This window comes from Echeneis naucrates, chromosome 7, assembly GCF_900963305.1.
Source record: "Echeneis naucrates chromosome 7, fEcheNa1.1, whole genome shotgun sequence".
In the NCBI taxonomy this organism is placed as follows: Eukaryota; Metazoa; Chordata; class Actinopteri; order Carangiformes; family Echeneidae; genus Echeneis; species Echeneis naucrates.
The window spans coordinates 6,015,016-6,027,729 of NC_042517.1; the positions used below are offsets into that span (position 1 = coordinate 6,015,016).

At 41.1% G+C, this 12,714-nt stretch overlaps 3 protein-coding genes across 4 annotated transcripts; all 3 read right to left on the bottom strand.

Annotated features, from left to right (window-relative positions):
- Positions 1-434: 434 nt before the first annotated feature.
- On the bottom strand, positions 435-4,366 carry htr6 (5-hydroxytryptamine (serotonin) receptor 6). The gene is made up of 3 exons (XM_029507488.1): positions 3,470-4,366; positions 1,898-2,032; positions 435-791 (listed from the first exon to the last, which is right to left on the bottom strand). The coding sequence occupies exons 1-3, from the start codon at positions 4,364-4,366 to the stop codon at positions 435-437; spliced, it is 1,389 nt and encodes a 462-aa protein (XP_029363348.1).
- Positions 4,367-7,103: 2,737 nt separating this feature from the next.
- Positions 7,104-8,889, bottom strand: micos10 (mitochondrial contact site and cristae organizing system subunit 10). Its single transcript, XM_029507005.1, has 4 exons — positions 8,607-8,889; positions 7,811-7,858; positions 7,397-7,503; positions 7,104-7,289 (listed from the first exon to the last, which is right to left on the bottom strand). The coding sequence occupies exons 1-4, from the start codon at positions 8,668-8,670 to the stop codon at positions 7,281-7,283; spliced, it is 228 nt and encodes a 75-aa protein (XP_029362865.1). The 5' UTR covers positions 8,671-8,889; the 3' UTR covers positions 7,104-7,280.
- Positions 8,890-9,482: 593 nt separating this feature from the next.
- On the bottom strand, positions 9,483-12,124 carry sike1 (suppressor of IKBKE 1). 2 transcript variants are annotated; one of them, XM_029506856.1, is made up of 5 exons: positions 11,628-12,124; positions 11,443-11,548; positions 11,217-11,359; positions 11,000-11,113; positions 9,483-10,460 (listed from the first exon to the last, which is right to left on the bottom strand). In XM_029506856.1, the coding sequence occupies exons 1-5, from the start codon at positions 11,814-11,816 to the stop codon at positions 10,332-10,334; spliced, it is 681 nt and encodes a 226-aa protein (XP_029362716.1). In that variant the 5' UTR covers positions 11,817-12,124; the 3' UTR covers positions 9,483-10,331. The 2 variants fall into 2 exon arrangements, with proteins under 2 accessions (XP_029362716.1, XP_029362717.1); XM_029506857.1 differs by having other exon boundaries at positions 11,658-12,118.
- Positions 12,125-12,714: the final 590 nt, after the last annotated feature.

Here is a 12,714-nt window from a genome sequence, read left to right on the forward strand (position 1 = left end):
GGTTGCTATGGATACTATCCCACTAATTGGCTTTCCATAAGGCTGAGGGCATTTCAGTGAATATGTCTTCATCGAGGGCTTTCCTTTCTTTCCTTTCTTTCCACCTGTACTAATGTGAAGTGCTGCCAACTATAGAGCTTACACAGAAAATGAACATTGCTTACAAAGCAGACTGGAACTGATAACTGGACATAACCTTAACCTTGGCTTTTTTTTTTTATTATTATTATTAATGCACCTACAGTAGTTTACCAATCATATTTCAAAGTTGGAAAGGAACATAACTGGCACAAATTGAAAACTCAAACTTTTGCAGCAAGAAATGAATTATATATTTGAACGTTTTATTTAACATGAACCTAAATGTTATGACTAATGGTGAGGAAATCATGAATTTTCATATTTCATATGAATTGAACAACATATTTTGCTTTTCAGTCAAGGGTGTCAACTTGATTGGGCAGAAACAGAGGCAACTCAATCCCAGCATGCTCAGCATCGAGCAGGTTCACAGCGTCAGTGGCCGTGGGAGGAGGGTGTGTAGGATCAGAGACTAGCGGAGAGGGGGGGTTGCTGGCAATGTTAGGCTCTCCTGAGTTGCGTAGAGAGAGGGATAGTGCCGGGGAGGGTCTTCTTGGTAACTGTGAGGAACAGCAGGGCAAGAGCTTTCCCAAAGCTCGCTTGAAGTCTCTCATGAACAACGGGTAGATGATAGGGTTGATTGTGCTGTTACAGTAGCCCAGCCAGGTGATCACATCGAAGAGGGCAAGGGGGATGCACTCACACACTGCCTGAATGAATATATTGGGAAGAATTGCAAGCATCAGTTCATATCATTTCACAAATACAAACAAAAAAAGATGAATAAAAAAAAACTAGACAAACTGATCTTCAAGGGATCTGGTGGAGATATTCATCGTGCATGTGAGCGACGAAATTTCACCGTCCCAAATCACTATGAATTTGTAGTAGCTGAGCTATTAATAAAAGAAGAGAAAACACTTTTTCTTCATATTCTTCGTCATCGTTTTGGAAAATGCTTTGGAAACTGATCTTGAACATAACCAGCTCGTTTAGACAGGGGACAGTGAAGGAGGAGACAGCTGCTGAAGGACAGCTTCCAGCACTCCAGGATGAGGCAGGGAGGCAGTAGGAATGGGACCGAAAGGAGGGGTGAGTTTCACACACCACATTGAGTGTGAAAAGGGAGGCGCAGTCGGGATGCAGTCAAGTCTCTGCTCTGTGTTAGCAAGGGAGATGTGAGAGGGCACAGATGGGAAACCCAAATGACTGGGCCATTGAAAGCTAGAAAACAGGACATGAAGTGTCATTACATATTTTGACCAACTTGTTCCCCTGTCCATTTTGGAGTGTGTGCACTCAATTTAATCAAATTAAAGTCAACAAAAGAATACAAATTCTAAATGGTACTTTAGTGTGGGGGGTTTTTTGGGCTTTGGAGTGAGTCAGCCACATGATGCTGAAATGCCAATCTATTTTCTCATTGGATGGCTTCACAAGGCTGTGACACCAAGCGCTACCAAAAAAAATCGAGCGGTATCCAACCGCTTTTTCTTTCTTTTGCTCTTTTCCATTTATTCACACTTTTTCTGCTCTTCACACATATGAATTTGTGTAGCGATATGAAGTAGGAGAGCTATTCTACCAGCGATACTGTTTAAATGTAACAGGAAATTGGCAAAAAAAAACACTTAATTGTGAATATAAGAAAAAGGCAACTAAATAGACTGAAGCTATTTGCCTCTTCTAGCTCTTCTGACTTTGTATCTCACATCTAAGATTTTTCTGGGCACTAACATCCCACATGGTGCCTGTGGTTTTTTCCTGTCCATTTCTGTATGATTTCTGATTGTCAGCGGGTGCTGCGTCGACAGACCTGAGCCATGTTAGTGATGAAAAAGGGTAGCCAAGCACTGAAGAAAAGTCCCAGGAGTACTCCCAGTGTCAGACTGGCTTTCAGTGCCCTCCGACCCTGCCTGTGAGCCAGACGCCTCTCACTGTTCACCGACAGCTGAAAAAGAGACGATGCAGTGTAAAGAAAATTCTACTTTGCACTCTGGATTCCTCTTTGTGTTTAATCTTGCATTAATCATTTAAATATATTCTAACATTAATTACATTAATGTTACATTCATTATTTTGGGATGTATGCACATCTTTCTTGCTGAGCGTTATATTAATGAGCAGTACCGCTCATTTATGTTCACTGATTTGGTTGAGAAATTGGTAGTAAGGTCGTGTGTTGGCTTCTAATGTGTTTCATTCAGACAAAGGAAGTCTACGTTACTATCAGTGATGAGCTCCTTTCGAAATGAAGCTTTAAAGAGGGCGAGTTTCAGGTGAGGCTGGTTTGTGTGCCACGTGATACTCTTTCGCTCTGATCTTTCCATTCATTGGGAGTTTTAACATGATTTACCCTTTTCATCCTTTTATTTACTGCACCCCTTTCATAATGACCATTCCTGATCAAGCTTCTGGACTGTAGAAAGATCAGCTTCATCCTGATGAAGCAATTTACATTAATTAGGGTTCTGTTCCATTTAGATTTGGGATTTTTTTTTTTTTTTTTCTTTAATCTGTTTTTATACTACTGGACATATTTCCTGTATTTTCTGGCTATACTCTAATACAGAGACTACTTTGGTTAAGATGACTCACGAGCAAATGTTTTACTTAGTATTTTGCAAGCAACTGATAACAAAGAAAAAAGTTTTACAACGTGTTTTTAGCCCTTTCCCCTTGCCCTCCACAACCAAACATTACACACACATTCCGTCTATTGTTATTTTCAACCCTTGCTTTGTATTGGTTCATGAGACATTCATTAAATTTACTACATGCTGAACCAACCTTCAACATCATCATAAACGATTATGTGTCTATTTTCAATATATTTTTGACTTTCTGTACCTGCTTTATCCTACTTGGTATATTTCTTCTTATTATGTTCATTATGACTGTCCCAAACACCATGGCGAATACTTCTCTTAATAAAATAAAATACGACAATTGAATCATACTGTGGTCTACAATAAAACAATCTCCAGTTTTATACTTGCTGCAATTAGAAGATGTTGAACATCAGGTTCCACCAGTATAGTTACCGTACTATTTGAAGGGAATGGCATGAGGTGCACAATCACCAATTGGCTGTTCTAAAGCTTAATGTCAAGGAAAAGACAATCTAGAGAGGTCTTACACATTAATTTAGTTTTGAACTTGACACGATCTTTTCCCAGTCATAGAATCAATCTTTTAATTCATACATTTATTAAGATATAAAGATATATTCCAATTAGAAGTCAGTCTACTATCTTAGCATCACTTCTTTTCGTCAGGCAGTACATATCAACGTTCATCCAGACGTTGTTCTGTTCCATCTGTATTAGCCAACACTCACACACTGAGCACCCTCACTTTGGTGCCCTCTTTGAGCTCACTGTCTTACCGGCACGTTTTGGTAGGCACAGTCATCTCCATCCTGCTGAGCTTGCGCTGCTGCAATCGTGGGTGAAGGGGGACAGGGAGGTTCTCCGAGAGAGGGATGTGGGTGTGGTGGGTGGCTCAGTGCTGCTACCCTTTTCGCCTGCCTCCGTGCTGCCATAAGGATCCGGCAGTAGGTGAAGCAAATAGCACTGGAGGGTAAGAAGAAGGTGAGTAAAGATGCCACAAAAGCAAAGGGCAAAGTGACCCGCAGGCGACACTGGAAGGAAAGGCCTCCTGATGGTGACATTTGAAAGTAGGATGCTGGGTACATCGTGTCAGAGTATGAGCTGACGTTGCTACTGCTGACCCCAGGAGTGGATGAGTGTCCGCTTCCAAGGCCTAAGCTGTGCCATTTCATTTCAATGGGCAGAAAGGAGGCCAGTGCTGCCAACCCCCAAGCAGCTCCCACAAGGAGCAATGCCCGAGGTAGAGTCATCCTTTGCTTGTAGCGCAGCGGCGAGATGATGAAGAGGTAACGGTCCAGGCTGATCACACACAGGTTCAGGATGGACGCGCTGCAGCACATAACGTCAAAACAGAGCCAAATTGGACAAAAGGCGGGCCACAACACCCATGCCCCACACAACACATTGAGCATGGCTGGGGGCATGACCACCAGCGCCACCATCAGGTCCGACAGGAACAAAGACACCAAGAAGCAGTTTGAAGTGCAACGCAAAGACCGATGGGCGAACACCAGCGCAATAAGCAACATGTTGCCAAAGATTGTCATGAGGTTGATGACAGTCAGCATGAAGGCCAACAACGGCAGGCCGCTGCCAGTGATATTCCAAGTGCTAGTGGTGGGGAGGCTGCTGTTGGAGCTTCCTACAGAGCGAGATAAGTGATTGTCAGCCATGGTGCTGCTTTCGAGTTATCAATGAGATCCTGAGTTTGGTCTTTAGGCACCACTAAATGAAACAGATAGCCAAAACTCCTTCCCAGAGAAAGCTCTCACTTCAGGAACTTTGCAGAACAAAAAAGGTCATTCGTCCAATTTCAAACCTGTCAAGGTTAAAATGACTGTTCTCCATTAACAAATTTCTCCATCTTCCTTAAGCAGGAATGCATCCGGGCACTTACTTCCACAGTCACCAGGATAGTGATCCAAATCCCCAGCAGAGTTTCACTCATCTCTCCATGTCCCTGCCTCATCCACAGCTGAGAGCCAGAATGAGCCATGCATTGTCCAACAAAGGGTTTTCCAAGCATGTCACAATGATGACAGTCACTGGAGGAGGGCACAGAGAGAGATGAGCCTTGACTAGACATATGAGAGCAGCGCCAGTTAAAGGGGCTACAAGATGAAGAAAACAAGGACCAAATCTCAAAATCATTCCTCACCTCTTAGGAGTGGCATTGTGCATCCACTGAAAGTCCTTTGCTGAGGTGGTGCTGCCTTTTACAAGCCCTTTTATTCAAGCAAATGGCACGAGGGAGCAGGAACACACAAGAAAAGCTCTATTCATAAGTGTTCCACAGGTACCATGGCCCTTGTGATGCTGCCTTTATATTGCTCACTCCTGTTAATCCCTGTGTCGGCCACTCCAGCGTACCCCCGAGTCTGAGCGCACACCTACTGAGAAGGAGCGTGTCAGAGCATTGAGCTGCTAATGCATTAACTATGCACAATCACAGCTGAGAAATGCTCATTCTGCATAATAAGAACTGGTGTGGGTGGTCTTTCAGTGTTTGCTTCTTGTATTTTTAACTACCAAGGTACATCTAATAAAGCATTGTTAGTATGCATGATGAAGATTTCATGTGTCTGTTTCTCTCTTTGAAGTGAAATAAACGAACAAGTCCATTCTGCCTGTAAAAAGAATTCACCCACATGGACTGTGTACAGTTTGAATGATTTACAATATCACTATGATTAAGCTTCTCTATGTATACACTCTCATGGGAATCAGCCCAAAGGAATATTTCTTATATCCTTCCTTTGATTTAGTATCATTTGGTCTTTTTCCTTTCCTCACTTCAAAATGCTGCAAATTCCGCAAATAATAATAAATAATAATGAAAATATGGGTGTAGCTGATCGCAAACCACCTGTTGTGTCTTGACTGTACACGACCGGTGGCATCTGTGATTCAACTGGCTGCACCATGATGACTTAGATGCGTCAGAGCATTTTGGAATTTTGCTTGTCAACAGTAGATAAAGGTTTAAAATACATCAAATATTTTTCTGCCATGAGAAAAATCACACCCCCTACTCCTAACAACTAACAACGAAAACGAGAACATTAGATTAACTTCAACTTGCTCCTACTTTATTCCACGCTAAATAAGACAACTGTGACTATTCATACACTGACAAGACCACTTGAATGTTAAACATAAGATACATAAATCACAGGATAAACTTCTGAGTAGAATTACAGTATCATTGTCAAATTATAAATATGAAGGCAACACTCTGCATTTTCAAGCCCCCTCATGACTAATCCACATCATCACTACGCCCCAGTCATCAGCAACATGAGATATGCTAACCCCCCCCTCGTCTCACCCACGACTAGAGAGTTTGTGGACGATTCGTTCATTTTGAACTAATCTTTTGTATGACTCTGGAGTAACAAATGATCTCAGTGGGTGATTCGTTCTTTCTTCCCTGGTCCGCGTATGCGCGCCACAGGCTCAGATTCATTCATGAATAGGTCTTTCTGCCGCATATTCTCTGTGTAGGAATAAACTGATTCATTCACGACTCATAAAATAGCTTGTTCGGGTCCTGACTCTCACATTCACTTGTCTCATGGCTGCTGTGCAGACTCAGTGTAGGAATGAGTGATTCATCCACGACTCATAATAACAGGTCTTCGTGTCTTTCATTCATTATTCACATGGTCACAGCAGTAACATGACCAATGCTGTTATTACTGGTGAGGAGAGCTATCTGATGTTAGCATGAAAGTTAACTTTAGCTATGTAGCTATGGGATGGATGTTTAATTTGCCTTTCCATTGGAACAAATTCACACTACGGATCTTCAATGACCAGGTGGACTGAAGTGAACAGACATCATTTTTTAATGATAGGCGCAAATGAAGTAAGCAGTAATTTCAATTTCAGTAGGCTTTGGCCGAAAGGGGTGCTCAATAACAAAAGCAAACTTGTGTATTATGTGCCAAGTGAAGCAAACCATGTTGCTCTTCAGTGTTTGAAAGTCGTGCTTTTTCAGTCATTACTAAAATGACAGCTACAGCGCCACACTGGTCCCAATGAACGAAATGAACAAATGACTTGAAAAAAATAAAAAAGAAAAAATTGTTCATTTTACTGAACGAGATTTAAAGACCTGAGTCAGTAAATAGATCCGAACTTCCCTCCACTACCCACAAGCCCACCACATTATGGGACAGCTTTTGCTTTGCTGCCTCCATCTTCCCCTGACACATTGCAGAGAATCACTCCCACTTGCATTCACAAATAGATTGAAAAACACATCTTTCAGCATTGGAGTGGATTACTGTCATGTGCCACCAATACTACTAAGAGCGCTTTTTTTTTTTTTTCTTCTTTCATGAATTTAAAAGCTGTTCATTCATTGTACAGCATTGAGAGAAAAAAGAGTCATCAGCATCATTTCTGATATGATTTATTTTATTAAATATATACAGACTGTCCAGATTAGGCACATATAAATCAGAGACCCACACTATACTAACAGGGAGACAATAATCTAACTGGAGTACAGAGCAAATGGTGACTCCCATAGACAAGACAAAAACAGCAAATAAAAAAGGACAGTCTCTCATTGATTTGCTGCTATTGCTCCTGTTAAAAGAAAACAGAAATCAGAAATTGCATACATCTTGATGTACATCAACAGTGACACAGGGTATTATTAATTAAGGTGCATGTGTTCTATTGTGCAAACTAACCTTCTCACTTCTGTGCAGCAGATAATGTGACCTTAGGTCATTCTGACAGTTGGCATATGCCATGCCAAGTCCTGCTCCTGAGCCGAATGAAATTGGCCAGGTGTGCCCTACAAAAAACAGGTACTTTATCTCTTCATATGCCCCTAAACACACAAAGAACCACACGGCGTGTGAAATCACATTCACACTCTCGTCTGTTTCTCTTATGGTAGCACCGAATTTTCCTTTTGGGCTTGTGAGTATAGCGTTGGTCATGCTTGTCTTGTAAACAAAAGCACTAAATTACCGTAATTTTTTCAGTGTTCAGTGATGTTATTAGCTCTCTATAAACCATCCAGAGGCTCATGCCCTGATCTGCCACTGGGAACCAAATGAATCATTCAAGATGTGCAACAATTCAGTGAGACTACTTACGTTTAAAGAACAAAACAGAAAACACAATTCCTAACCCCAGTCCAGTGCCTGAAAAAAAGAGGATAATCAATTAGACAAATCATTCATTCATTCATTTCATTCTAGATTTGTTTGTGTTGCCATAGAAACATTATTGTCACTTGGATTCATGTCTAAAGGTTATAAACGTTTAATTTAGTTCTCGTGCTCTTGAGATGAGATCTCGATATAATTAAACTGTTTTCAAGAATCTATCCATTTTCTAGTCCATTTATTGGGAGCAGCTTAAGCGCAGGATTGCAGACTTGCAGATGCTGGTCCATTAAACCGGTGACTCATCAAATTCAATCAGATTTTCTTTTTAAGTAAATGTTACTTCACCAAGCTCTAGAAAATGTTCAACTAGCACTGATCTTTATAAGAAAAAAAGTAAAGTATGCATGCCATTTGTTTATTTTCTGGGGTTGTGTATGTGCAGAACTCATGGGTGAACACTGCTGTCACGTGACAAACGGTCTAATTCATAAATATTATCGGGTAAATGAACAAGATGTCAGAGGAACATTTCCTGAATGAAGTCCTGACAGATTTCTGCCCATGTCACAGATCGTTAACACACCCAGCATGTCGCTGCAGACAAAAACACAAATGTCCTTTACGAGCCCTTTATGTTTAGCCAGCTAGCTCATCGCCCAATGACAGTTGTGAACTACACCTGTGAACTGTTGTTTCTCTATTTGGTTTCCGCTTTGTTTGCTTCTTACTTATCCCGGGGCGTTACGGCGTCGTCGGGTGTAGAAGGCTGAGGGATATTTACCGAGTTTAATGGCGCTGTCTGCCAGACATCGGTCCCACTTTCTGCCCAGCTCCTTCTCGGACATGCTGAACGTTAGCCTCGGCTCTCCGGTGCTGCCTTCACGTGCTGTCGTAAATGTTACACTCTCCGTCTCGCGCACTACAACCGAATGCAACTGGTCTTCTTCTTCTTCTTTTTTTCCCCCCCAATGAGTCTGTTTGGAAACTTCAGAACTGATTAAAACTTTATGATTTCAGTTCTTCTCCAACCCCAAGAGAAGTCCAGTCACATTCAACCCGAGCATTTATCAGAGCAGCATAACAGGAATGACTGACACAGGCGTGTTTTATCAAATGCAGAGGTAAGACCAGAGTTGTGTAACACCAGTACCAGCTTATTTATTCTGGTAGACGGCTTCGATTGGTAAGTGAAGCATAAATTGGAGATTTAAAAAAAAAGGGTAAGAGAAAACACAAAAAGTCAAAGCAGCCTTTTCCTGGAAATGGAAATGCAACATTAAGTCACTACTCTAAAACCTCGCGATGTGTTAAAAGCAGCTAAATGTCGCCACCATGCGGTGAAGGGCTGAATGATCAGAAAAGGCCACGGACCTCCACCTGAAAGGCTTCATGCTAAGGTCTGCTAACACATGTACGATTATCAGCTTTGGGTATGGATTCACAGATATTTCCAGTGAAGTGTTCTCTGAGCATATGAAGACAAGTGACAAATTAAAAAAAAAAAAAAAAAAAAAAAAAAAAAAGAACGACAATGCTCCTTTTCAGTGTGTGAAATTGTGAGATTCTTCTGTATCTTTTGGTTTACACTTAATCACCTGTCTGTATAAACATTACAACAGAAAAAAAAAAGCGTAGTTATTTTTGTAAATTTATTTATTCTGTTTATTTCAAAGTTTCTGAATGAAATATTTTGACACGAATCAGTACACTGTTATTAAATCATTACAGCATGTTCACCTTATTAACACCAATTTCCTGAGACAACAATATACAATTTCTGGGAACATTCAGTGTGCAAACATTTGATACCCATTACACAAAAAAAAGTTAGCTATTTTGAAATTGTTAACATTAAACAATATCAGTTGTAAATTTTGATTGCCTTCCAAATCTAGACAACTAGAAAAACTGGTTTTAAATGCACAGAATACTAAACATGGAAGTCATGTTATATTTGAACTCTACAAACAGTCTGACAAATGTAACAAATTCATAAAATGATAGCTACCACATATACATGATCCACTGTCATTCACTCAGCAGGCAAACTGTGTCATCAAGTCATACTGGCAGAGTGCTTGGTGCAACCTATAAGGTGGCTTTTCATGTAATGAACTCATTGTGGTGTGATTTATAAATACACAACGTGATTGTGAGTGAACAGCAAAGGGGCAACAAAGAGGTAGAAACGCTGTCCTTGATGAGTAAATGTTTCTTTGGCCAAAAAAGAAATAGGTCCCCTTTGCTTTTACTGCCATGTGTGCGTACATATGCTGTACTCACAAAAATTCACAACAATATTACCACCCATACATACCCATAGGTAATACTGCTACTGATTACCAGATTGCCAGATTACCAGGCTGTCGCTACAAAATAGATGCTGTGATTGGATGCACTCCATTTTTTTCAAAAACAAACAACACCAAAAAAAAAATAAAATGGTGAGCACAATGTCATCAACCTTGTCTCCTGGTCCTTCACAATTCAGAATCAAACTGTTCGATCACTCGTTGGACCCTGGTTTTGGAGACTGTTCTTGTGCAACTGATGCTGGCTGGTTGGTTTCTTCTCTCACCGTCTTCACAGCACCCTTGCTAATAGCCAGAAGATCTCGCAGCTCTTTGTTCTCAATCTGAACACAGCAGGATAACCAGGAATTGGTACAATATTAAGATGTTTTAGTGGAAATTCTTAGATTTGTGGTGTGAGAATAAACATGTTCAACTCAGCCAAGCTGAAAAGTTTTAATCTAAGGAAACTTTAAGGAAACCTATTATATCAAACAGTAACAAACAGGCAACAAGTCAGAGTCACAGCAATACTCGTCAGCTGAGTAGGGACGGAGTTCTTTCTACCAAGTAGGTTAGAGAAGTCTGACATTTCTCTGTCTCAGTTTTACAGATCTAAATTTGTGTAAGTTGAAGATCCTTGGAGAATCACGAGTATTCTTTCTTTTACTTGCTGGGGGTCTGTCTTCTTGTTTCCTATGTCAAAGATCATGAGATCTCTGACTGACCTGACATTATACAGAGGGAGACTGAATGGTGGACAAACTATCATGCCTCAGACAGGACAGGTTTTAACAAGCCAAACTAATCAATTTAGGTCATTAGGTCCACATATAGACTCATCTAGAACATCAACAGTTGTTCTTAATTCTACTGGGCTCACCTCTAATTGAGCAAGTCTCTCTCGAACAGAGCAGTAGTGCTGATCATCCACCTGCACTGCTCTTCTCATCACCTGGCCCATCTCGCAAATCCGTTCCACCTGGCTTCGCAATTCCTGGAGAGTAAGAAATCAATTTTGTTCTCATTTTTTGACTTAATCTATAGCTGGGTAATCCTATCCTATTACTGACAAATCAAATTCTTGAAGCAAATTCTACCTTTGCATGGTCCTCGTGGAGGTTGAGCACAGGTTTGGTGTCCAGCTCCTTTTTCGCCATCATCAGCTGAAGCATCTGCTTGCGGTACCGTCCCATGATCAGCTCCAGTGCGTACTGGTGTTCTTCGAGAGACAACCATAGCTCTGCAGAGGAATTAATGAAAACTGTCACCAAAAATATAAAAGACCAGCAGTACAGTAAACAGAAGGGGGGGGTTATTCCTTACCTTTGTTCTCTTGCTGTAATTCCTTGATTTGAGTATTTTCCTGAGTCAGAAGGACATGGGGCTTGTACTTGGTCAACTCCTGGATCTCTGATGTATCTTCTGTGTGCTGGAAAAAAAGAGCACTGGGTGATATTCTTCTCAGAGAATAAGCTCATATGCCTGGATGGATGAGTTGTTCAGTGGACTCCTTGTCCAGCTCCCCGTCCCGTCCTTACCTTATCTGGAAGGGCATTTCCCACTTCTCTCATGCCCTGCACCCTCTGACTGAGGGCCCCGGACTGCTCTATCAGTCCCTCGGCGGCCGTGTCGTGCTCTTTCAGCCTCTCCAGAAGGGTCCGAGCATCGCCCAACACTTTTTCTAAAGTGCAGGCCATTTACTGGAGACTGCCAACTCCTGGCTTTAACGTAAATAAGCTACTTCTGGCTACCAGCGAGGGGGCAAACACTTCGTAATGGCTGCCTAGCCTTCGCTAGCCGGGGCAGCTCCAATGCCTTTAAACCAACGCGAGCATACTAAAGGTGTCCTTCGAAAACTACGCTAGTAAAGAATAAGAGGAATACGAAAACAAAAACTGAACGCAGTCTTATTGACAAGTTGTCGTTTTTGTGAGACTAACCGAATACGTCACATCCGTAATTTCTTCTTCTTCTCCGGTGAAAATGGCAAATACACGAGAAATGATTCAAAGGCGCCATCCACTGTGTCGTTTGCGTTTCCGACGTGAGCAACATTGATTTAATGACTAATATTTCCAAAAAAAAAAAAAAAAAAAGAAAGAAAGAAATCCAATTCAAAGGCACATGTATATGCAAGAATAAATTTTAGAAATACACAAATTTAATACACATGAATTGATAAAACAACACCAACTATCATTATAACTATCGTTGCTGTTGTTTTTATCATAATGCAGTGTTTTTGTGTCCAGATTTAGTAGGAGGTAGTAAAACTAGTTAATCATGTAAACCAGACATCTCCAATCAAATAAAATTTTATTTGCATGGCACTTTTAATGCACAAAAGCAACACAAAGTGCCTCACGGAGACTAAAAACAACAAAGAAGAAAAGCCAACCCTCCCACCCCCACAAATACACATACAGACACACACACACAAACTAGCTGTCTGTCTAACTTAAGGGGGGACCAGGAGCAGCACTCAGGTTTGAACTCAAAGTTAATCTGTCTATACATCACACAATGTCAACCTAAAATTTCAACCCTGGCGAAATCAACTCCCACTTAGCTTTTCCTCCATATGGACAATCTACT